General features: G+C 46.9%; 1 protein-coding gene across 3 annotated transcripts in view; it reads right to left on the reverse strand.

Annotated features, from left to right (window-relative positions):
- Nucleotides 1–26,588, reverse strand: part of SLC24A3 (solute carrier family 24 member 3) — a 470,509-nt gene that overhangs the window by 46,886 nt on the left and 397,035 nt on the right. For all 3 annotated transcript variants that reach the window (XM_059896029.1, XM_059896030.1, XM_059896031.1), the window contains exons 7-8: nt 13,378–13,452; nt 3,317–3,342 (exon numbers count right to left, since the gene is read on the reverse strand). In XM_059896029.1, the coding sequence (XP_059752012.1) occupies nt 3,317–3,342; nt 13,378–13,452 (101 nt within the window). The remainder of the gene's footprint in view (nt 1–3,316; nt 3,343–13,377; nt 13,453–26,588) is intronic.

The raw sequence follows: 26,588 nt of genomic DNA on the forward strand, positions 1-26,588 counted from the left end.
CTGTCCAGGTCGCGTCCCAGGCTCTCCTTTCTCCCCCAGAGTCACAACTCGCTCAAAGAAGAAACAAAAACAGCACCCTGCATCCTTTTGTTTTCTTGTCAGGCCTTCAGACTCACTGAAGACACATTCGGAATTCCTTCTGGCAACAGTGTGGGTCTTGCTGGGCAGGGTGAACACATACCCTACTAGGTGGATCTCTGATGCTATCTATGTCAGATGTCTTTTGGGGCAGGTATCTGATGGAAAAGCACCCGACGGATATTCCCCTGCCTCTTCCTGCTAATGGAACCCCACTATGTTGAAGTAGTAAATGGGGACCCTTGATATCAGGAGGGTGGGATAAATGATTGGTCTAAAGCTGTAATTCTATTCCCCCCTGGACACTTATTGGTCAAAGCAGACCCAGTTGTGACCAAAGAGATATAAGGTGGAAAGGTGTTCAATGAAACGACATAGCCCCTTCTTCTTCCTTCTTGCCTTCAATCCAAACTGGATGGCTGGAACCACAGCAGCCATCTTGGGGTCATTAGGGAAAGGTCAAGAGAAATGCAGAGCCATTGTACTACCTATATCTGGGGTACTTGATATGTAAGAAAAATAAACCACTATTTCTGTAATCCACTGTGGCTGGTTTTTCTACTACCTGCTACTAAAAGCCTTCTGATGGCCACTTCTTGGCTGAATGTGACTTCCTGTGGAATGCTGTTTGAGGAACGGTAAAGGAATCTAAACCATGCATGGTGGGTATACCTTCCCCTTGTGTACCTGTATTTGACAAGGCTCCCTTCCTCCTAAAGAGTACTTTAGTTTCAAAATAAGCACAACTGACATTAGTTTCCTTTCAAGGATTTGGGGTGAATTGGTTACCTGCCTTGACATTGCTAGAACATGCTGGAATGTCCTACAACAAGGAAAGGAATTCACTGTTTAAGGAATTATTGAAATACTACTGTGCTTTAATTGCACAGATTGAAGAGTCTGTCTCTTAGGACAGAAATCAGAGGAATCAGCTCCTAGACTCATTCTTTCAGCAAAATAAATACTCATGGGTGGCTGGGTAAGAGAGTAAGAGATGTGGAGAGTAAAAGATATCTTAAAGTTCAGTATATTTTGCAGGCAAATGAGGAGCTAAAATCCCTGGAAATCCCAAAGCAGTGATGGGTCAGTGGTGCAGACTAATTTCTCAGCCTCACTCGTGAAAAACGGTCTCCGTCACCCCATCCACGTAATAACCATGATTACATAACAGGTCGGCCGTCTGAGAATGATATTCGGTGCCGTGAAAGCTTCCCCTAGTTCTTCCTGCAGTTTCGCCTGTGCATGAGTTATGATTCCAACCCACCCTAGGCTGGACCAAAACCCGCTTGGGAATATGCGATTCGTGTATCCGTGGCCCTCCCACCTCCTCCCTCCTGTGGGAGCCTGGGTGCCCAGGCTGAGGGGCTGATGACCTCAGAATCCGGCCTTCAGCACAGGCTCGGGGAGTAGCCTAGGAACCCAGGTTCTCTCCTCTGACATCGTAGGAAGGTCAGCCTTTGGAAAGGAGAGGAAACAGACTCTCGTGTTCTTGCTCCTTCCCATCTGAAATATCCTAAAGGACACCTTGAGGGTAAGGACTGACACAGGCTTGTCATGAACCTGCTTTCATTTCCTCCTGCCGTGGTTTTCACGAGCAAAGCCAAGGAGATGTGGAGAGAGGGCTCCTTCTAAGACTGACAGATGGTAAACCACCCGCGGGTCTCCTCTTTTCAGGTTTTCTGCACAAAAGCAGCAGAAAAATTTCTGAGATCAACTGTGATCATAACTTGCTTTTCCTTATGGCAGCATTGTTAGCAAAGAGCAGCAACACTGAGCAACATTTAGGCACCCACTGTTTGCTGAGGCAGAGCGCTGGTTGTGCTAACCATGCCATGAGTTTGAATGGGAACGCTTCTGCAAGTTTTTTTGTGCTGCCCTTAATCCCCAAGGACATGAGGGGAAAATGTCACCACTCCACGTGGCGACCAGGTCCAGGTGGATCCCACGAGGAGGTTCTTCCTGAACTCTGGCCTCTGACCTCTGACCTGCGGTGCTCCCAGACATCTTGATCCCTTTCAGCCTGTTGATCACTGTTATTCAAAGAAGACTTCCTTCTTATTTTTCTGGGTCAGCATAGGGACTATGCGTCTTAGAGCAAGTTCTCCCAGCTGTCTCCCCCTTGCCCTCTTGGATAGAGGAGAGAGAGCTGACAAAAGTATCTTAATACCCTGGATAGTGTGTAACGTTTATGGTCCATGTGATATGCTCCCCACCACCCCAAATTCTGAACATCACAGAGATATCCTAGGACACAGAAATGTCGCTCCAGCAAAGGGCTAGCACTCATTCTGCTGAAAACGAAGGCTGCTGGGCTCTGTAATTCTTTTTTAAATTAAAGGTATAATTTATTATTATTATTATTTTCACATTCTTTTCCATTATGGTTTACTAAAGGATATCGAATATAGTTCCCTGTGCTCTACAGTAGGACCTTGTTGTTTGTGCTTCTTTTTCTAGCTCATTCTTAGCTCTAAATAATACCACAAAAGTCGTCTACCCACAGCATCACAACTACCTGTTTCTGAGATGTTCTTTCAGAAGAAGTAGGTGTATTTTCACATCACTCTACTTCCGCAGATCAAATATTTGAAAAATGTAACAAGAATGCATGACACACCCAATTTCTATTTCCATTTCGAACACAGCTGACATGCTCAGAACCCATCTCAAAAAAGGCGATTTGGACATTGACCCAAATGCAAATGTTCCCGTATACTTAATTTGGGCAATTTTTTTAATCTATCAAAAAAAATCACTGATTTTTCAGAGCTCTAAGATCTTCTTGAATGTTAGGCAGAACTTTAATGGGTTAAAGGTCACTGACATTCCTTCACCTCTGGTTCCTTCACCTCTGGATATATTGAATACATGGCATTCGGAATATGCCGACGCGGTCTGGACAACTGGAAAAGGTTCATCAAATCTTAACCATGGCCTTGCCCATGACTGACTGCGGAAAGGCACAGTTGCCTTACACTGTCTAATCTGGATGATAAAGATAGCAAGACAACAGGGTCCCCAAAGGAAGCCCACCAGGCCAGCCCAAGGGAAATGGTCTCTGCTCCATGAGAGCTGATTTAATTTCTTTGTTGAGATGGACAGAGGGTTCCTGAGAAACGCCAGTTGTTCCAAGCTGCCCCGACATTTCCCTTTCTTTCCTAGACCCTGACTTTGGTCTTTACTATACTGTCTCTGCCACATAGCAAGGAGAAATTGGAAGGGGAAAAGAGGTACTTACCACGAAACTTGTTCATCATAAATGAACTGTGAAAAAAAATAAAAAGGAGAGAAGATTAGACAGACACACACACACATACACACGCACACACATGCTTTATAAATGCACGTTATCCACCCTTGTGGCTGGCTGGTGGGAATAGCGGCTGGGGCCGGTTTGGGGTGTGAAGCGTCTGTGGCAAACTCCCCTCTGTGCTGGTTTAGTCTCTGGTCAGTGTTAGTGGAAGGAGGTCTTGTTGGCAGACTGGGGTGGGCATCAGGCCATCCCAGCCTTCCTGCAAGTTCTGTCAGAGGATGGAGTGAGAGGGAAGCATGCCCAACCTTGTTATTTGTAGAATTTCAGATCTGGAAGGGGATGCGGAGCTTGGTGGGTACTTGCAAACATTAGTCACTTACGGGTCCCCTGGAAGCTATCTGTACGCCTCTGCGCATCGTACAGCACCTTCGAGCTTTTATGAAAGCACATGAGCTTCTATGGACTCGATTATTTTTCTTTCAGTCAACCTATTCTTTCGTTTCCTTAAAAGAATTTATTTTCAAAGAAAATTCTGCATCACAACCGGAAGTGGAGAATCGGCACCACTTGGGCACCATGTGTAGAGAGAGGAAAAATAAACGCAGTGACAACAGTGAAAATCCTGGCTGGACACTGTCGGTTGCCCATGTCCTGGGCCACAGGCCTGCACTTGTGTGAAGGGAGATTAGCGAGGGTCAGAAGCAGTGCAAAGGGCCAAACAGAGACCTTCCCTGATCAGTTAGGAGCCGAAGAAAACACACGACAGGACTGAGTTTATTTAAGTCCTATTCCACATAGCATCTAAGATCACTTCTCATTTTGGGGGAAAAAGTGGTATAATCCTGGCCCTTTGATTTATACGGGAAATGGAGCTGCAGAGAACATGAGTAATTTCCCTGAGGTTGCCCAATTAGCTGCAGAGTTGGTCCTAGAACCCAGCCCTGGCTCTTAACTTCATGTTCTTTCCATGACACCCTTATTTGCCCAGATGGTATGGTGTTGAAACCAAATGAATGCCATTCTATTTCATTCAAGTAGGAAGCTGTTTCTTCCCACACTCACAGGACATGACTGATTTGAGCGCGATCATCTCTGAGCAACTTTCGTTCAGGGGCCCTTTGGAGACTCTCAGGCAGAAGCATCTGGGTGTAGAGGGTGATTACTGCACCCAGGTGGTAAACTCGGCTAACAACGGGACATCGCTTCAGTCCCCGGCGATGACAACTACCACCAGTTGTGAGAGACACAGAGAAAACCTCAAAGACCAGCAGGTGCAACTCAAAAGGCACACAAGAGGACCTCTCTCCAATCACCCCAAAGGAGCATAGAGAAGGATGAGGAGAAAGGGGCCACCCTTTTCTTTGTAACTCACTCTTCCCAACAAGACACTGAAAAAGATATTGGCTTCATCAGTTTTTGCCGTTTTGTCATCTGTCATTATCGGATCCAACAGGTTGGCATTTGGATGAAAATGTCAAACCAGAATGGGAAGAGAAATAAAGAAGTAAAGGAAACCACCCCACGATCCAGGCTGGATGGTATGGAATTCATTCCCAGGAAGGCATTCAGAGCCGCTGTTATATAATTGCTAGCTTTCAAAAAATCCAAGAAATCATGGAACAGAAGCAGTGATTTAAGTTGGAAAATGTTTTCTATTAATTGAAGTTAATTCAATATCAGTCTTGGGCAGCAGGCTGGAACAATCAATTCAGAGCCACTTAAGAGAGCACAAGATACTAGTAAAGAGTTGATTAGATCACCAATTTAATGTTCCTCTCTGGGGAGGGCAGCCAACACTCCGTACTATGAAAGCAGCTCTAAGGAAGCCGTATTTTGTGCCACCTAACTGACAGGTGAAAAAAAATCAGAATGGCCTTAATTGTACAAAGTGAGAGCAGAATTTACAGGGAACACAATATCAGAGAAATAGTGAGGCACGCCTGGATGCAAACGTGGTGGGGGGAGGGAACCAGAAACTTCCAAACGACAGAGGCAGCGATGCTGGTCTCTGACCACCTGGAGCCCTGAGGCCTCAGCTACCCTGTGGCCCACGAGTGAACACGGTCTGAGTTTGACCCCGCTGCTTCAAGAGGATTGGATGGAAACACGAGAGCCTCCAAAAAAGAACAGTAACATTGATAAAAGGGACTATAAATCAGGCCTTTGAGAAAACCTGAATGGAAAGAGGCTTGTGTGTGGTGAGGAAAGAGACCTGCCTGCAGAGTCTGGTGGTGCCTGGAGGGGGCCTGCCGGCTGACTGTCACCCACCCAGAAGGAAATCCGCACTGTTCACAGACTGTTCCCCTGGGAGAGCACGTCTCTGGACCACGCCGACAGAGCATGGAACCGGCCTGTCTGAGAACGTAAGACGACAGAAATGGTGACTCTCGCTTGGTGTTGCTGATGGTTAGAGCAGATTTCTTATTCCTTACAGATTTTATTTCATTGAATTCTCCTAAGACAAGTGTTGCACATCCCTCTGTATTTTCATGCTCACTCGGTGAGTAAAAGAAGACAAAACAACTTCCCCACACCTCCTGGCGGGGTGACTAGGGTAGAAGAGAACCTGAAATCACACGCCTTGCCCCACCTGAAACAAGAAACTGCGCCCCCAGTTCCAGCCGGTCCCCACTAGGTGGCGCTCACGTCCCGGCCCCCCGCATCCCAGCGGCCCGGCCCCGGCAGAGATGTTGAGATCAAGTTGGACCAAGTCCCCTCGGCGGCTCCATGAAATCTCCTGGGAGGTGGGCAAGGGCCCCTGGACAGACAGACTCCCGCAGCGGCCTGCGGCCAGCCCACTACCATCAGGGGGTGGGGTGACGTTCTGGAGGCAGCTCCTGCCCGGTGCTCTGAGATGGGGCCGGGTGGGTCCCTCATTTACACCCACACGCAGTCCCCAGACCTGAGCGCAGCGGTCGGAGCTGCCCCACCCTTTTCCCAGGTAGGATTTTGCAGAGGAGCCTTGGGAAAGCAGCTCTCCGTGCTCTGCTGGTTGTGTTTGGGGCGAGGCCGCTATTGCCCCCCCCCCCCACCAGGGCCCGCGTGGGTGAGCTGATCTCTGGGCCCCAGATTTGCTGCATGGCTGGTCAGGGACCTGCTCTCTGACCCATATCTGGTTCATCCAGAGCAACCCCCGGCTTCACGCTAAGTTTTCCACGTGTTCCGCAGACGAGCTAAATGGGAACTCACAGGAGTGAATCTGAAAAAACCCTCTTTTCCTCCAGCCTCCGAGAAACGTTTGGGTACCATGGAAACCAGCTTTTCAGTGCTGGTGTCTGCTCTAGAATTCTTCCGAGAGAGACAGGCTTCCGTCAGGCAGGTGAATCCCTGGATGACCGAGCAACCCAGGGAACTCAAGGCGGAACAGCAAGGAACAGACAAGCCGGTAGTCGCAGGCGAGTGGGCAGGAGAGGAGAGGCCCGGCTGGCCCCGCAGCGCACAGTGGCCCTGGGCTGGCTGGTTGTAAGCGGTAACCATGGCGCTGGCCGGCTGCTGTGCTGGAGCTGAGATCTCGTAGCTTGTACAGTAATCTCTGGCACCATCAGAATTTTAAGCAGTGAAGGTAAAAGGAGAAAATCAACACCATCATTCTCTTTCAAGAGACTGAAACCTTGAACATCTTCCCCGCGTTGCTGGGGAGGGAAACTGCTCCCCCCCCACGGCGTAGATGCCCTCAGGAGATGTGCCTACTCGGAGTCCTGCCTTCCTCCGGCTTCAGGGACAGGGGTGCGGGTGGCTTAGCCGAGCCCATGGCGATTCCCTCTGAGGAGAGGAATCAGATGGAATACATTGGAAAACAGCTGTGAGGCACAGATATGGTTTCCAATGGAAGGGTAAATAGTAATTCTGACGTGAGCATATCCAGCTGGCCGACCTGATGGTGCTGGGGATGCAGGAGGGTAGGAACTAAAGGCAGGGCTTGAGCAGAGCCGGACATCCCATATCAACCTGCAGGGCAGGCCACAGCAGAAGAAACAGCGATGAGAGGACCAATTTAGGATACAGGAGATGATGGTTGTTAAAGCAAAAGGCTACGTTCGCTCAGCAGCGCAAAAACACAGGCGAGGAACTAAAACGTCCAAATTGTTGTCCTAGGGAAAGAGCAAGTCTCCTGGAATCCCGTCCAGCCAACCCAATTCCCGGCTCCAGGAGCAAATGCTCGGGTGACCCGGCTCCCTCCCTGACCCCAGCACCACTTACAGCAGCCCTGCCTCCTCACTGTGGCAGGGATTAGGGAACAGGGGACCCCCTGGTTTGTTTGAGGAACTTGAATGTTCTCTCACATCCTTCTCTGTGAGAATCTTCTGGCTGCCAGAGTCATTCCCGCTTTGCTGGGGCCCTGAGATGTAATCGTGAGCAGAAGGGCCTCAGGGTCTCCAAACTGGAGAGGGAGGAAGGGCCCGAGGGGGACGGGTCGTGGAGGCCAGCGGGCAGCAGAGGACAGTCAGCAGTGTACATGTCAGGCACTTTCCTCTTACAGAAAGGGTGAGATAAGGAGATTTAAGATGAGTCTTAATGAAAGACTTCCAGGAGAGGGAGGCAGACGTTCAGTCTCCAAATGTAAAGTAAGCACTTCCTTCGGGCGCCCCTGTGAAGGTGGACTTCTTGGTAGATGGGGTAAAGCCAGACTGTACGAGGCAGGTTTTGTTGGAGGGAAAACCTAATTCTTTGCTGGGCTGATGCAGCTGTACATCTTATCCTCCTGCTCTGGTTGGCCTGAGGGGTTGCAGCTCACTCACCTTGAGCAAATCCCTGGATTTCTGGAGCCTTGGTGTTGCCATCTGTAAAATGGGACTCCTGTCACAGCTGCTTGCACAGTGGTGAGTACTGAACTAGGAAGTCTCCATCGACAGACCCAACACTGTACTCAGTCCTGTAGGAAGTATGGAGTCTATGCCTGTTAAAAGTGCCCGTGAGAACGTAGGTATACCTTCTATGGAAGGATTTGCTCTCTACAACCGTGCTATCCAAGATGATAGGCACTAGCCACATGTGGCCTCATACATTGAAATTAATGAAATAAGGTTCAGTTCCGTTCCTTGGTTGCAATGGTTGCATTTCAAGAGTACAATGGCTAAATGGGAAAAGAATTTGACAAAGAATAGATACATGTATATGTATAACTCAATCATTTTGCCGTACACCTGAAACTAACACAACATCGTAAATCAACTCTACTCCAATATAAAATAAAAATTAAAAACAAAGAGCTCAAAGGCTCATGTGCTTGGTGGCTATCATATTGGACAGTGCTGCCTAGGTTATCTCTGGCAGATGGGTCAGCTGAGTTGTCTCTCTTTATCAGAGTCGGGGGGCCGCACTGAGTGAGAGGGCAGTGTCACCTCGGATGAGCCTTGCTGCTGTGCCGGTGCTCAGGTTGCCCCGAGGGGCCCCCCAACTGCCAATGGCCCACCTGGCCCTTCTCCAGGTGGGCAGCGCCTCCTCCCCCAAGCTGCATTTGTGAGCCTGTTATCTGCAACCTGTCTCAGAGGCCTCTCCACACCCCCTGGAAGTTTCCCTTCTCTTGGTGCTCATAAGCCCCCATCCTGAAGCAGAGATGAAGGGTAAAAATAAAGTATTCCTTTTAGGGCAGCTGTTAGATTGACGATGTAATGAATCATTTGCATTTATGTAAATTACATGATTATGTAAATTACAGTAACATTTCAATAAAAGAGACTGTCTGTCGGGTCTGCTGGAATTTGGAGAAAGAAGATGGGGAGGCCGGAGCTGCCATAGTCAGATGGGGGTGGGTCCTTGGTGTGAGAGAGAGAGCAGCAAGACGTCCATGAGGGTCTGCAGACCATCGATCGTGTAGATGCACGCAGGACATGCTCCGAAGGACCCAGGATGCTCTCAGAACCTGAACAGCGACACTTCTCTTGCAGAGAGAGACCCAAGTCATGGGGCGAGCTTCCTGGGCCATGTCAAGCTTCTCCAGGGCCTGATGCTTCACTGTAGAGAATGTCACCTGGGCTAAAGGGGGATGCCTGACGGGGCGGGGGAAGGGCGCTGAGAGACAGGCGCTGTACGCTTTTGCAATTAGAACTGCTTTAGACGAGAGCATGTTCTTAATTTTTTCCGCGCTCTCTTTATTTATCTATTTACTTTTTCGCTCTCTCTTTAAAAAACAGCAACAACAAACAAACTAGAAAATAGCAGAGAGCAAAGGTCAGGTAAATCCCAGATATCAACGTGAACTGAGTCCCTCGTCTCTAAGTTAACCGTTTGAAGCTCTGTTGGTTTCAGAACACCTGTGCTGTGTTTCTGCTTTTTGGCCTGGCCCTCTGCATCAGCTTCCATGTCAGCTGTTTCAGAATCCAGGTAGTAACGACCCCATCAGCACTCCCTGGACCAGCGGCCCTAAGCCTCCCTGGAGACGTGGTCTTTCCCGCTCTTTGGATCCCCAGCCCTGAGGAACTGTCCTTGGGGCTCCTCCCTGTGGGCAGATATATTTAGAAGTGGCCTCTGGTCCCATTTAGTCGGGACTTGCCTTCCAGGTGAATGAGCTCTTCATTGTGGCACCTCAGGGGACTGCCTTCTGAACATTTCACAGCCATAAAAAGGGGGAGAGGGTTAAAAAAAACCCTAATAGTTAAAATAAATTATTCAGATAATTATTGGTAATTATTTGTGGGTAGGAGGAGGGTTCTAAATACAGGACTTTTCAGTGCCCATTGCAGAGTCCGATGGAGAAGCTTTGTGTTATACAAGGAAAACCCAAAGAAAAGTGATGCTGTTACCATGACATTAGGGAAAACACAGAAAGAGGAGACTGGGAAACCTTGACAAAAAGATATGGCGTGTGAAGCAGCAGCCTGGGGCTGGCGCACGGAAGAGATCTGTGGACACGGAGGAACCTCCTTTGCTAAGTTCTGCTCTTCGGGTATTAGGCTGTTTTGCTCCTCAGGCTGGTTTTAAGTCTCATGTGAAAATGGCCCCAAGAACGAACGGCCCTCAGAAATCCAGACAACCAAGCTGCCACGGTGCTTCCCCTTTCGAGACGATCCTTGCCTGCAGCAGATGAACATCTGAGGAAATGGTGTCCAGCCGTATTTGAGGTTGAGTTTCTCCAAGCGCAGTGGGTGCCACTGGCATCAGAATCATGGGGGAAGATCCTGGTTGAAGTGAAGCTTCCTGGGTCCAACCCCAGGACCTACCGAATTAAAACCTCTGGTTTGCATGTTTCCAGGAGGCATGCGGAGCGTTTCCTGCGCTGCTGAATTTGGAGGAACACCACTTAAAGTAAAAAGGACCAAGACCAAACCCTGAGGACCCAGACGTTCTCTTTTCCATTACTTCCTAACAGTGGAGAAAGGTAATTTTTCTCAAGATCATAAAAATCTAGCCTTGACGTCAGGTCGGTAAATACACAGTCCAATCTCTAGGTCACAGCAAAGAATCACTTGCTTTTGACTCTGTTGCCATCGGAGGGAACACAGAGCTGCTGGCATCCTGTGAGCAGCTGAGTCAGCTCTGATTCATCCTCAGCAGGTGATTGCTTTGCCCAAAGACCCCGCTCGGGTGAGTGTCGCCCACAGCCTGAGGATGCAAAACCATTTTGTTTCTTCTCACGTCATTAGCGACAATTACATTTGTTCTATCTTGAACACGTCCAGATACATGTGACAGAAGACAGGTTATTTCACACACGGTCCAGGAGGTGTCTATGTGAGAACAGAGTGAAGCCAATGCCGGCAAATCTGCCAATAGGCGTGGACGTTGCTGAGTCTGCGCTCCCAGGGGGTCTTGTTTTTTTTTTCCTTTGGTATAAATTTATTTATTTATTTATTTATTTATTTATTTTTGCCTGTGTCAGGTCTTCGTTGCTGCGTGCGGGCTTTCTCTCTAGTTGCGGTGTGTGGGCTTCTCATTGCAGTGGTTTCTCTTGTTGCAGAGCACAGGCTCTAGGTGCATGGACTTCAGTAGTTGTGGCTCTTGGGCTCAGTTGCTCCACGGCATGTGGGATCTTCCTGGACCAGGGCTCAAACCCGTGTCCCCTGCACTGGCAGGCGGATTCTTAACCACTGCGCCACCAGGGAAGTCCCTCCCAGGGGGTCTTGGACTGTGCTGTTCTGGCTCATCGCCTTGTCTCTAGGAGGGCGGACATCTCCTTCTGGAATTCAGTAAAATAGAGAACTGCGTTCATTGACACCATCCACTAACACGTCTCTTGAAAAATGTAATTTTCAGAAACCATCCTAAAATACCCTGACAGCAGAAGAGCCGAGTGCATGTGAGCTGTATGGGATCGGGCGTCACAGGACAAAGATCCTGCAGAGCGTGTCTGAGCAGCCTGGGCTGGGTGAACAGAGGCTTCTAGATCTGGGGGTGATCGTACCTCTTCCACAGGTACAAGAACACAGAGCTCATGGGTGTCCTTAAGTCTGCTGACCAGGAATTCAACAGACACACTGTGTTTTCAGTCCAACGTGGGCGTCAGAGCACTTCTGCCCCTTGGGGCTGGTCTCAACCCTCCTGATCGTCAGTCGCCCCTGAATGAGGGCACTGTGGTTGTAAACCCAAGCTCTTCACTTGGAGCTGCTGTTGACTTAACTAACCCACCTGATTCCTTGGGGAAAGTCTTGTATTAAACATCACTTTTGACTTATTTGTATAGAGCTTTATAATTAAATCTAATTTATTTATTTATTTATTTATTTATTTATTTACTTTTGACTGTGTTGGGTCTTCGTTTCTGTGCGAGGGCTTTCTCCAGTTGTGGCGAGCGGGGGCCACTCTTCATCGCGGTGCGCGGGCCTCTCACTGTCGCGGCCTCTCCCATTGCGGAGCACAGGCTCCAGACGCGCAGGCTCAGTAGTTGTGGCTCACGGGCCCAGCTGCTCCGTGGTATGTGGGATCTTCCCGGACCGGGGCACGAACCCGTGTCCCCTGCATTGGCAGGCGGATTCTTAACCACTGCGCCACCAGGGAAGCCCTTAAATCTAATTTATAATTAAATTAATTATTTATAATTAAATAATATACAGGTAAGTGCTTTGTAAACAGGTAAGTAAATCCTTCAGAGGATCTATTTCCGTTCTGTGCTTAAGAAAACTAAGACCTGGAGACACCGATTTCTCCAAGGTCATTAGAGCTAGTGAGAAGGGGACCCGAATTAGGAGCCAGGTCTCCCGATTCCCATGTGTTGTTCTGATTTGCTGCCCTTCTCCTGGACGGCTCGGCTTGCCAAGCTAAGGGATTTGGGTTTGTCCCCACAGGACATGGAGCCACTGATCATATAAACACAGGACTGGCATTTGCAGGTGTTCTTGGTCGAGACACCGTTTGCACAGCTCTGAGGACTGAGCAGGGAGGGGGGAGTAGAGGGGGAGGGGGTGGGCAGCTGTGATGCTACTCGTTACATTAATCTGCAATGAGCTTCATCAGTTCAGGCCAGAGATGCAAAAAGCCTCAAGGAAAACGGGCTACGGGGGACACACTGGGGAGACTTTTACAAAGTGAAAATCCACAGGACAATGTTGGCGGGAAGGTCAGTTTAATATCATTCCCAGGCTGGGTAGCTAGGGTAGGAACGGGGGCTGAAATAAAGGAGGAGGGTCCAGTCTTGGGGAAAGCATCCTAAGTGTAGAGACACGTTGGGTCTGGGGCATGAAGGTGTCTAGTAGAGAGTTGCCTACCCACTGCTAGGGACACAGTGTGGGCGTGTCCGCATGAAGGCGGTAATGGCAACGGGTACTGTGGGACGGGCAGGGCGTGTCCTGGGAGAGTGCACAGAGTAAGGGGGAGAAGGAAGGTCCACACCCAGGGATGCTGAAGGGAGTTACACAGGAGCCCATGAGGAAAGTGAGTGCAAAGCGTCGGGGGAATCGTAGGAAAACAGCAGGGGATTCTCATGGAGCTGGGGGACCAGGGCCAGCTCCCGTTCTGAGCACCGGACCATCAGGCTGGGGTTCTGAGTGATCAAAGGAGCTGCCTCCACGCACCTGCTCCACTTGGAGGAGCCACGCGTCACCCCGAGCTGAGAAGGAGGATTGGGAGATAAGAGGCCAGGAATCCAGGCGAGGTGCCCATCACACACTTACCACGATGAGCGCGACCACGGACAGCGTGTAGTAAATGGAGTCCCTCAGCAGGCACCAGGAGGACAGAGCCACAACCTGGAGGAAAAGGGGAAAGGAGGTGAGCAACAGGACGTCGGCTGTGCGAGGGAGACAGCCTGGCTCCCGGCGCTGTGGCCAGTGATGACCCAGACACACAACCTAGCATTTCTGTCTCTGTCCTGGAGACCCAGGCCGTCTGCCAGTTGACAGGAATTTACTGAAGTCTTTAGGCATAATAGTCTGGGTCTCCTGAAAATCGGATGCCAAGATGGGGTTGAACCTGCAAGGACTTCATTAGGGGGAGACGCCCAGGAGAGAAGACCAGGAGTAGGCCGGGGAACTGGGAGGGCCGCCCAGCCATGACTGGGGTCTGACCCCCAGAGGAGAGGGAAAGCTGGGTAGACGGACCATCTGAGGAAGGTTCTGCACAGCCGAGCCAAAGTCCCATGTTTCCCAGGAGCCCGCCAGTCTCAGCATCCCTAACGCCACGTGGACCGGAGGAGCTACCTGACCCTGTGTCCTTGTCAACACTCTACCCAGGGCTGGGCAGCTGCCACCTTTCAGAAGAGGCGCGGACAGCTGATTTGCAGTCTCCCCCCCCACTCCCCGCGCCCTCTTCTCTCATCTCTATTACATGCCTGGCCTTGTGGGCACTGGACCCCTGGCTTAATCAGAATTTTTAAAAGATTGAGAAAACATTATCTTAGCAGTGGGGAGCTGTCCCTTTAAAGATGCGGTGACTCTGCTGGGACCAGTGGACACCTCGCTGGAGGATAAGCAGGCTTGGCCTCCTGTGTGCAGACTTCCTGCAGGAGAAGGAGGCCCCTGGTGCAGAAGGAGGGGTGGGGTCCCGCTGGGCATTGTGGGAGGAGGGGCTGCGGGGAGGGGTGGGGGGAGGAGAGAGGGGGAGGGGCCCAGGTTAAGATCCCTGCTCTGGAGGAAGAGTCATTTCTCCTCTGCAAGTCCTTCAAAGTCTCTTTTGGAGCGAAAGCTGGTATTTTTCCTCTGCTCTGCAGAGTAGGTCCATTTTTGCAGACTCTCCCAAAGGAGCCTGGGAGAGTCCCAGTGCCCTGTCGGAGTTGCTTCCTGGGCTGTCACTCACAGGCCCTCCCACCTCCCTAGAAAAGTGTCAGCCACTCCAGGACCACAGGACACTTCTAGCTGCCTTTGCCCTTGGCCTCATAAGCAGAAAAGGACACAGCAAATGCCACCTCTCAGCTGGGACGATGACAGGCACACAGTGCACCAAAGACAACAGGAAAAGGGATTCCAGGGACAAGGCCGCCTTTGGCGCCTCTTCCCTCCCCTACTGCTGTGTGGGGCTATGAAGAAAAGATCAGGCAAAGTCAAACCAGAGACGCCTTTCTGGATTCAAATAACATGAAAGATATGACTTAAATAGAACCATAAATGAATAATGAGGCCAGCTTCTTTTCATTAACGCATTCTTCCACTGCTGTAGGGACACTGAGGTATTTTCTGTTGCTAATTTTGCCTTATTTGGATGGGTATTTGCAGATCTAAGTTACAGATGACAGGGTTGTCAAGAAAAGAACTTGTGCCACGAGAATCACTTTAGAACAAACTTTACCCTTTTATCATCTCTCCTTGGACCGTATACTCTTAGAACCTGTGACCATCGCTGACTGTCTACGGAACAGAACGAATTGGACTAGACTGTTCATTTTCCATCAGGTCATAAAACGTGGCGAATATTTTAAAATTTATTAGAGTTAGGCTAATGGACTTAAAACATGTGGCAAATATCAATTCTGAATTTTCTTAAAAAATCACTTGGGCTTTTAATTAAAGATGGCAGATTGAACACATACCACAGTACCTTTGCTCCTTCTTGTTGCACTATAACAGGGTAACAGCAAAAGGACTGTTTTTTTTTTTAACAAGACATAAACCTGGGAGGAAAGGAGACTAGAAGAGCTGATCAGAGCCACGAAATGTTGGAGGCTGAAAGCAGAAGAACAATTGGTCATTCAGCTGGCAGTGGGCCAAGCTCTAGAAGTGACGGTAAAGGTGGCCTGAAAACGGGATGACCGTGAGACTGTTTAAGAATTCAATCCCAAACCTCCTCCCTCTCTTCAAGCAGACCAGTGACTGCACAGCCCTCACCTTATCAGAAACAGGAGACCTGGCATTTAAAGAAGAGAAGTTCCAGAAAAAGGAGGAGAGGAAATAATCAAATAAATAATTAAAAATTCCCAGAAGTTAAGGATGTACATTTTCCAGCACAAAGGACAAAACGACGCACACCAATGCACGTCACTGTGAATTTTCAAAATACCAGGACCAAAAAATGGTCCTAGAAACTACCAAAGAGAGAAAAACAGGAATATATACAAAGGATCAAAACTAGAATGACATTTTATTTCTCAACCAAAGCACTGGAAGCTAGAAGAAGACAATGGAGGAACGCCTTCAAGATTAGAAAGGAAAATGATTTCAACCTGGAATTCTACACTCAACCAAATTGTTCATTAAGAGTGAGAGAAGACTAAAAATAAAAGTTTAATTATCTCGGAAAAAATGTAATTCCTACGTATCTTTTCCCAGAAAGCTACTGGAGGATGTGCTTCACTAAAATCAGGGAGTAAAACAATTGTTACAGAGAATTATGTTACAATAAACCATTCAACCAAACAATAAAAATCTATCGTAATAAGTGAAGAAGATTTCCAGAATGGTGGTGAAGGAAGATTCCAAAATGATGGTAAAAGGAGATTCCAAGATGAAACTTTTGCAGCAGGTCAGAAGACTGAGACGAAATGATGCCAGAAGGACAAAACTGATGGAAAATCTTATGATTTTGAACCCACGGAAAGGAGACTGGAGATCTCTGGGAACAGAGCATAGATGCCTCAGCAAACGAACAACAACAAAGACAGTTCTAAACCATGGGGAAAACACAGAGTTGTGCAGGAAAGGAAGATGAATCATTACCCATTACTGGCTCAGCTATAAACAGTGGTCACATAGTCATAATAAGCACAGCATAAACTACTGTCTAAGCAAATTTATGGTGTAATTGTTTGGGGAGGACAGAGGGCTGGGCAGTCGGGGTGGGCAGGGCTGAAAGAGACCTTAACCTTCCTCTTCCACACTACTGTGAAGCCATGGAGCATTCTGGAAACTGAAAAGTCAAGTAACTGCCATAGAAGCACGTTATTTGGAGACACTGAGCAAGTGTCAGGAACAACCAAACTAGTGGAAAGTAGCTGCTTCTGAAGGGTGGGACGGGAAGGTGGCTGTCTTTCATAATAAGCCTTCTGGAAGTGGTTGCCTCTTTAAGCTCTGTGCGTATAACTTTAATGAAAATAAAAACTAAAATAAGAAAGTATAATACAAGTTATCCACTTAGATTTACTCCTGCAAGAAATGCACCTCACGCTGAGCCTAGATGTCAGATCTGCATGGATAGTGATCTATTTTATCTCTTTATAAATAGAATAGTTTTCAATGTATAGACTATCTCCAAATTTCAGCTCCAGATTCAGAGCCTACATTTACCAAAAGCAATTTTTTAAAAATTTATTTATTTATTAAAAAAATTTTAAATTGAAGTATAGTTGCTTTACAGTGTTTCAGGTGTACAGCAAAGTGATTCAGTTTTATATATATATATATATATATATATACACACACACACACACATACATATATATATAAATATATACACACACACACACACACACACACACACATATATATTCTTTTTCAGATTCTTTTTCATTACAGGTTATTGCAAGGGATTGAATATAGTTCCCTGTGTTATAAGCAGGTCCTTGTTGTTTATTTTATATATAGTAGTGTGTATCTGTTAATCCCAAATTCCTAACTCATCCCTCCCCTCACTTTCCCCTTTGGTAACCATAAGTTTGTTTTCTATGTCTGTGAGTCTATTTATGCAAAACCAATTTTTTCTACAGAAGCAATGAAGTGGAGGACAAATAAGGAGGCAAATTAGGGAATAATTTTTCTCCACACTCTAGAAGGAATTAAAGCATCGTTGATTCTGCAGTATCTATAGTGAAAGCTGTGACCATGACCTCATGTCCACCTCTACCTTCCTTTTCTGTGACCACTACTCACCACAGTAGTGAAGATTTACCTGACACTTCCTGCAAACAAGAGGACTGGAAGGGTTATTTCATTCAATCCTGCAGCAACCCAAAAAGGTGGGCAGTGTCACCCTCATTGGCCAGCAATCTGGACCTGACCAAGGTGAAGCCTTGACCGTGGTCGTACAACTACCAGTGGGGTGGGGGCTTGGATCTGAACCCAGAAGCCTGGGTCTCACGGCCCTGACCCGACACTCTATGCTACAGTGCGTAAACAGAGGCGGGGTAAAAGCAGATACCCATTTGTGACACCTCCCATGCAGATAGTTTTTTCTCCATGACATTAAGCCATTAGGCAGGTGCGTTAAAGATGGCAGCCAAAGGAGGGAAGAGTTGGAGGTGAGAGACCAAAAAGCAGCGACCACAGCTCAATATAAAAATATACTGCTCTAAAGAGACTCAGGGCAAGTAATCAAGGCAGAAGGAGTGACCACAGTGACTATAGACAGGGATACAGATTGGGTATGGACATATTCCAGGAGGAAGAGAGTCAGTTAGAAAACTGGGAAACTACTCCATTTAGCTAGTCTTTTTTTTTTTTTTAAAAAAACCACCAATACAGTTCATTGTTTGCTGATGGAATATTTTACTTTTCCACAGATGTGGATACACTGATGCTTGGGTCTAAGCCACTCTCTTTGCTTCTTGGTGAAGGGGCTTTTATCTCGAGCAAGAGGCCAGCAGCCATCTGACTCACTCGTTGGCAGGGAGGGATCTGTCAGCACCCCTGCATCAACATGGGAGGGAGGCTCTTTGGCATCTGTTGGCAGGCGTCACCCAACCCAGAGCCGGGGAGATGGTGATGAGAAGACAGTGCTTCCTGAGCACTTTGCAAAGTGAACAGTGGTCCTGGGAGAGAACCAACGGTGAGTAATGCTGCCCTTGACCTCATTAATCAATAATACAGATGGCACAGATTATAAGAGGCCATCCGCCGGCAGACTCCTCCATAAATTAAAGCCAGAGGCTCTGTTTTCCCCTATAGCTCTAGGAATCCCTCCCAGCTGGAATTTCATCTTGATATTTCTTTTCTATTTCTGGAGTGCATTTCACTCTTTTTCTATTGAATATGCAGCTTCAGTTTCCTTCTTATAATTTCATTTAGCTTCAGAGTGGCATGAGGCAAAAAGAAAAAAAAACCCAACAATCCACACTTCCAAAACAGAGGAAAATACCTTCTCCTTTATTCAAATGTTGAGTGATAATCTGGAATTCTGACGCCTTCCAGGAGGTTAAAATTAATTATTCATGATAAAACTATATATTTTCTGTATATGGATTTGTATTGCAAATCTATATACAGCTATTGATATATATGGTAATATACACACATACATATGGATAGATAGCATATATAATATGATTTAATATTTATGATTTTCCTTGATGAAGAATGGAATTTGACATTGTGGACACATTTTAAAAGGAACAAATACCCTCAACTTGTGAGCACTTTGCCTTTTTTAAAAGCCATTGAAGCAGTCAGAACACCATAATAGTTACATGACATAAAACATAAAACTGCTATCATTTCAGAGAAATGTTATTTCACACAAATTTCATGGAAAAGGGATTTGAAAATCATAACATGAGTTTTGTTCCAAGCTTTTGAGCTGACACAGTTCCTACAGCCAATTCTTATCTCAGGAAAGACAGCCATGCGATGTGGAACAGGGATGGGGGCTCTGGGGTGTCCCCCACATGGTATGAGGGTGACCAGTGGTGCTAGGGGTCAGAGCAGGTGAGGGAGAGGTCTTGGCGCCACCGTCTGTTCCTTATTCAAGTACACTTTCAAAACACTTCGATCCTGGGAAAAGTCACCGAAATACAAATGGCTCCTGCTTTCTGGAAATTTACTGCTGAGAATGAACAGTAATAGGTCGTGATAATTGGGATTGACATATATACACTAATATGTATAAAACTGATAACTAATAAGAAACTGCTGTATAAAAAAATATAAAATAAAATTTAAAAAAATAGGTTGTGTAAAAAGACAATAATAAGCTTTTGCAAAATACAGTGAATGTCCTCTTATTAATCTTTGCAAACAGGAACAGAAAATGAATTCATATTTTAAATTTTATTTTTTCTAAGAAAACCTATTCTGAGCTCTAGTTTTACTTAAAGAATACAAATGACAAGTAAACAAGCTGCTACTGGAGATACATTTAAATAAAAACAAGGCCACATCAGGACCGTGCAGGCATATAGTAGTCTCCCGAATGCTCTTCATTGATCAAGCTGAACAATAACCACAGATGCTCTAATGACCTGAAGTGCCTGGGATGCAAAAGTGCCTTCTCAATCATTCAAAACATTAGGTGCAGGAGTTTTCACATTGGATGTAAGTGTTGCCTGCTAGGCCTTCAAAACTTGGTAGCTCGGACTGTTCTCGCACACATCAGAATTAACGTGGGTCGGTTCCATCTTAGGGGAGGACTGCACCGGCTGTGCTCCTGGAGCCCTTTGCCTAGTCACCTAGGACCAGGTGTGGGGTCTGCACTCACTGCCAGGTATTGCTGTGCCAACCCTAGGGACCAGCACTAGGTACAAGTTTGCTGAATAAAAGTAGGGCATTTAGGGTAATTTCATGTGAGTGGACGTGCTAGCTTGGATTTACCCAGAAGCAGAGCCTGAGGCAAGGATTTGAGTGCATACAGTTTATTTGGGAGGTGATTCTAGGAAACGCTGTTGGGGGAAGTGAGGCAGGTAATGAAAAGAAGGTAATAAGCAAGTCACGGCAGCAGGAGACTGGGGCACGATCTTGGTGGGGCGCTCTGGGGGACCCTGGAGAACATGCCTCTCTCCTGTCTCATCCAAGGGGAGAGGGAGTTGGGGTATTTACCCACCTACTCCCACCAGTCATTGCTTCAGGGCTGCACCTGGAGTGTTGATTCCCTGGCCAAGGAGGGCCCTCAGACAGAGAAACGCAGGTTCTGGCAGGGGGAAGTCAGGCCAGTGGGAACTGAAAGGGTAAGGGCGAGGGTCATGGGTGGGGCACCAGCAGTGTCTGCTTTAACCCTAAACGTGGATTTACATAATAATCCAATAATCAGAGTAAGCATTCCTACACACACACACACATACATACACACACACACACACACATACACACACACACACACACACAGAGTTTTGTAAGCCTAAAAATACAACTCGTATATATACCACATCTTTATCCATTCATCTGCCAGTGGACACTTAGGTTGCTTCCATGTCTTGGCTATTGTAAATAGTGCTGCAGTGAACACTGGGGTGCATGTATCTTTTCAAATTATAGTTTTCTCCAGATATATGCCCAGGAGTGGTATTACTCAGCCATAAAAAAAGAATGAAATAATGCCATTTGCAGCAACATGGATGGACCTAGAGATTATCATACAAAGTGAAGTAAGTTAGACAGAGAAAGACAAACATCATATGATATTGCTCATATGTGGAATCTAAAAAGATGATACAAATGAACTTACTTATAAAACAGAAACAGACCCACAGGCATAGAAAACAAACTTATGGTTACCAAAGGGGAAAGGGGGGGAGGGATAAATTAGGAGTTTGGGATTAACATACACACACTACTATATATAAAATAGATAACCAACCAACCTACTGTATAGCACAGGGAACTATACTCAATATTTTGTAATAACCTACAAAGGAAAAGAATCTGAAAAAGAATAAATATATACATATGTACAACTGAATCACTTTGCTGTACACCTGAAACTAACACAACATTGTAAATCAACTACACTTCAGTGAAAAAAAGAAACCCAATCCCATTTACATAAGGTTCTAAAGCAGAGCATATTAACTATGCTGTTTTAAGTCTGGAATAGTGTTCCCCTGTGGCCGTGGGTAGAGTCTGAAAGGGCACGAGGGGCTCCTGGAGGCCAGGACTGTTCTCTTTCTTGATCAGGTCCTGGTGACTGGGGTGTGCTCAGTTGTGAAAAGTCATTGAGCTTTACTTATGATGTACTTCTGTGTACTTCTGTGCACTTTTCTGAATCTACGTGGTACTTCAATAAAAATCTTATTCAAACAAAACAAAAATGCAATTACAAGGTTAGTTGTTAACGTGAATTTTACGTATTTATTTTAACAGTAACTACTCCATCACACTTGGAGTTGGCTTATTAGTAAAGTTGCCAGAAAAAATACAGGACACCCAGTTGAATTTGAATTTCAAGTAAACGATAACTAACTTAAAAGTATGATCTCAAATATCACCTGGAAGAATATACTGAAAATATATTTGTTGCTTATCTGAAAATTGAAATTTAACTGGATGCCCTGTATTATGTGAAATCTGGTAACCCTATGTATTAGATTTTGGCCATTGGTTAAGATAACTATTTTGACTTTCTTTGGATAAGCACAAAATTGGAAGTTTAGTGATTTTGGAATAAATATTCTTAAGATGAAGGGAAAGCTGAACCTTTTCTACATTGTCTACTTATGCTGGCTATTGACTGCTGTTTTATTCTGGCAGTTTGGCTTGCTCAGAGTCCCCCCCCTCCCCCGGCCTTTGTTTCTTGTTAATTGCAATAATTGCCCACATGTACATTACAATTTTGGGGGAGATTTCTACCACACCAAGACTTTTGTCTTCTCTTGAAAAAAGCCTGAAGACCTGGCAACGGGGGGTTATTCTCGTGCCACCGTGGAGCTGTCAGCGGAGCCCTTTTTAGGTGGATGTGCATCCTTCAGCCCTCACTGTCCCCTCCCCTTCCCTCTATGTCCCTCAGCTGCAAAGGCAGGAGTCAGCCGCCATGTACTCCTTCCTTTCTGCTACTAATGTCCTCAGACCTGACCCCTTCACTCATTTATTCTGTATACCTGGGCCCTGCCAGGACAGGCATTTGTGATCCCTAATCTAGAAGAATTATTTTAATTAGCCTTGACAATGCTGAACACACCAGCGGCCATTTCTTTACAACCAACGCTGTGCTCAGGGTTCTAAACATTCTGTGCTACGTGTTCCTTTGCACTCACTGGACCCCTTTTCAGAACTGTGTATTAAAGGGCAAAAAATAAATAACAAAGAACTATAAAGAAACCGATTCACTGAAATCCAGTTCTCAAAACATTGAGAACTGAAGATATCGTAATACATGCCTCTCTATTAACAAGAGCCAGTAAACTTCCTTATTGTAAGAAATCAGTTGTTTAAGTGTAGTGATCAGTGGGAAGGGTCTGGAGTACCTGCAGTAACTGTAACATAGCATGAAAACAGCTTATGTGTCTATTGGAGACACAATCCTAGCTCATGTTACCATGGTCTGTTCCTCATGAATAACGAAGTGAAATGTTAAATAGAAGTGGTTAGCAAAAAGAAAGATGTATTTTTTCTCATCCAAGTTCACAGGCCCCTTAATCTAGTTTTTGGCGACAGAAGCCCTGAGGTTCTGCTCTTTCTCAGTCCCTGGCTTTTCGACATTTAATTAGTTGTCCCTCCACTAGAAGGGGGACGGGAGGTAAGGTGGCCCTCTGTCCATCCTGGCTGCGCCGATGTGAACTTAGGGGGAGGGGGTTGAAGCTAACAGCAAAAACACTGTTTGGGGCTGTCTGTGGATTTCCATTATGTGTGCTTTCTGTTTCATCCGTTATCACAGAGAGGAACTTGGCTACATTTACAGTTTTCCTGGAAGAATTAACGTGGCTCCTACAACATGCAATCTCTTATCTCAGCCCAGTGAGTGCCGAGTGGAAGTCGTTCCGCTGAGGACTGAGAAGATGCTCCCTCCACGGCTTAGCGCCGTCTCCGTTAGTTACCCATGCGTGGTCGAGACAGCCTGTTAGGACTGCAGCTCTCAGGCCCCACTCTAGACCCGCTGCACCCGAATCTGCCTCTTAACAAGACCGCCGGGGGGCCCACATGTGCGTTATGGTGTGAGAAGCGCTGGCTTAGGGGATGGAGAATTTTGGAGTCTGAGTCACACCTGTGACCTTGAAGTATAAACAGCAAGAGACTGGGGCCCGCGGCCCTCACCCTGGGGTGGGGGGTCTGGACAGGGTGCAGTGGGCATGGGTCGCCACTTAGGGTCTTTGCGCCAGAGAGCCACTGGGTGTGTCTGAGTTGCAGGTGCAAACTAGAAACACCGCTTGTATGGGGTTTCCTACTTCATCAATTTCTAGCACCAACCCTGCTTAAGATGCTGGGGGAAACCACCCCTTGGTACAAACCAGGCCAGAACATTCCTGCTCCCTCCCAAGCTCTCGTACTCGACCAATTGAAAGACGATATAAACAAGTCCAAATCAGTGGTGCTGAATTTATTTTTAAATTTATACCATTTGGGTTAGTAGCCAGATACACATAGGAGGCAAATATTTCCTCATTTTATCAATTATGAAGCCTAAAAGGACAATGTCAAGCTTGAGGGATCATTTCACTGTCCCGATCTGTAACACAGTCTTGTGGGACTAGGGTCTCCAAAATGGGGTGGGGCTTCTCTGCCTTTGAAGTGCTGATAGAAAAGGAAGTTAGTACATATCATGTGAGTTCAGAAATCAGACAGCTAAGACCGTGTATTTGACTTGAAGCTTCTGGAAGGAAGAACCTGGCTAAAAGTACATTATTACATTAGCATTTGGTGTTTACATTACCACATGATGTTTTCCATGCTGTCAGAAAACCGGTAATGTAAGCATAAGGGGAAGATGCTCCATTTCCTTCTACTCTCTCTGGAAATTAAAATGCTGGAGGCAAAGGGGATGGAAAGACAGGAGAGACAGCTACTTTCCAGTCCACAGGCTTGGATATGGATCTGGAAGGGTCCGTTTCATACCTGGAAGGATCCACATTTCTCTGGCTTCATCAAGTTACAGAGGAGAGGAAATGTGGATCGTGTACTTTAAAACGAAGCTTTCTACCTACTGTTTGACAAGGGTTGGAGCTTGCGTCATATCGGGAGCTCATCTGACCTATTCTGTGTCCAAACGAAACGTGGGAGCGCCAGGTTGGAAAGGAAGCACTTGTCCCCTCTCAGGTGTGGACGCAGGGTCACACTCTGATCTCGGGGGTGTGCAGTGAAATTTTCACACCAAGAAATACTGGTTGCTGCGTCTGTGTGGCTCATCCGGCCCCAGTCGATCCGTCAGGCAATTTATTTTAGGTACTTTCTGTGACTCAGGGTAGGGAGAACAGGACGCCCATGAATCAATTCCGCAGCCACGGCAAACTGAACACAAGGAGGTTTCTTTAATGGATGCTTGGAAGATAACTTACCCCTGCATTAAAGATCTTGAGGATTAAAATACGGTAACATCAAAACACATCTAGACTTGATCTGCCTTAAGCAGTGAAGCAGAGGCTCAGGCAGCCAGTAAAACCTGCCAGCTGACAAAAGCCCCTTTCCCAAAGAGCGGACTAGTTTTTACCCAATATCACGGGGAGAGGGGTTATCTAAGTATTTATGTTAATTTCACTTTGCAAATGACCAGTGTAAATGGAGAGCAGTGAGTGCCTTAGCTGTTCCCAGGATCAGAACTGTAATCAAATGCGGTGTGGAAAGTAAACCAGTAAGGATACGGTGCTTGTCCTGTTTGGAGGAAGCGGAGACGTGGGGTGGGCTGGGGTGGGCGTGGGACCTCACCCTTCCATCTGTGCCTCCTCTCCGTGCCCCGACTCTTCCCAGCACACGGCCTGTGCTCACATCCTCACTTCACTCTCCACCTGGAATGACCCTTGTTACCCACACCAGCCCCTCAGCAGTGTGCAAGGATCCACGCAAAAATGTCTGAGAAGACCGTAAGATTCCGGGGTGAGAGGAAGGTCGTCCATGGAGGCATTAGGGACAAAGAGTGGCTTTACCTGGAGCGCCCTGTCTCGTTCCCAGGAAAGAAAAAGGCTCTCTGGACGGTTTGGGGCCTTCAGGGACCCGGTATTGGGCTGTTTCCCAGGAGGTCATGGCCCGCGATGGAGCCCCTTCCTTAACAGCCAACGTTTAAAAGTTGGTTCTTATGTGCCAAATGCTGCACCAAGCACGTTACCTGCCTTTTTCCTTCCAATCTTTTACTCTTGACATTTTACAGATGAGTCAACCAAGGCTAAGCAAGGTTACATAATCTGCCCAAGGGTCAGAGTTTGAAAGTGACTGAGCCACACCTTGAACCAGGTCTGAATACCTGTGGAGTCCACACAGTTACCCCTTTGCCAGGGATTATTCAACTTAGCTGATAATAAGAATGACCTGGGTCTGTTTGATAATAGATTCCTGGGCCCACCCCAGGCCTTCTGAATCAGACTCTCAACTGTGGCTGCACAGTGGAATCACCTGGAAGCTTTAGGAAACACTCATGCCCGGGTCCCACCCCCGGAGATGCTGTTAGCTGAGCCAGGCTCTGGCTGGGCCACTGGGATTTTTCAAAGCTTCCCAGGTGATTCCTAACATCCAGCAGGGGCTGAGACCACTGCCCCATCCTGCTACCACCTGTCAGGCTGCAGGATGTCCAGATAATCAGAAATGAGAAACTACCAGGCATCCCCTGTCCCACACAACGCAGAAGGAAACCCCACCTATGTGTATGCGATTTTGAGAGATAACAATAGATTTTACCTATTCCTTATGAATATTTCAGAGCCCACACCCTAGCAGTGTTGCCATCCATCAGTCTGCTTATAAAGTAGATCTGTTTTAATATCTCTGTTAGATTTAGAATAAAAATTTACTTTGAGAGTCACATCAGGATAAAACAAGAAGTGTGGAATTGCTGGGTGTCACTTTCAGCTGGAAAGACTCAAAGGCGGCGGGCTGGAATCATCGGAAGTTTTGTCACTGGCGGGGCTCGTGGCTGATGTTGGCTGTCAACTGGGTTCCCAGCTAGGGCTACTGGCCTAACCTGCCAGTGGTCTCTCCCTGTGGCTGGGGCTTCCTCACAGTGTGGCAGCCTCGGGGCAGTTAGACCGCTTAAATGAGGGCTCTGGGCTCCAAATGTAAGTGTCCCAAGAGAACAGGCAGAAGCTGCATAGCCTTTTATGAGCTGGTCTCAAAGGTCATACAGCTTTCACTTTTACTAAGTCACAAGACTGATAAAGTCTAATCATTGTCTGGAG

Source organism: Balaenoptera ricei, chromosome 15 (genome assembly GCF_028023285.1).
Source record: "Balaenoptera ricei isolate mBalRic1 chromosome 15, mBalRic1.hap2, whole genome shotgun sequence".
NCBI classification, from domain to species: Eukaryota; Metazoa; Chordata; class Mammalia; order Artiodactyla; family Balaenopteridae; genus Balaenoptera; species Balaenoptera ricei.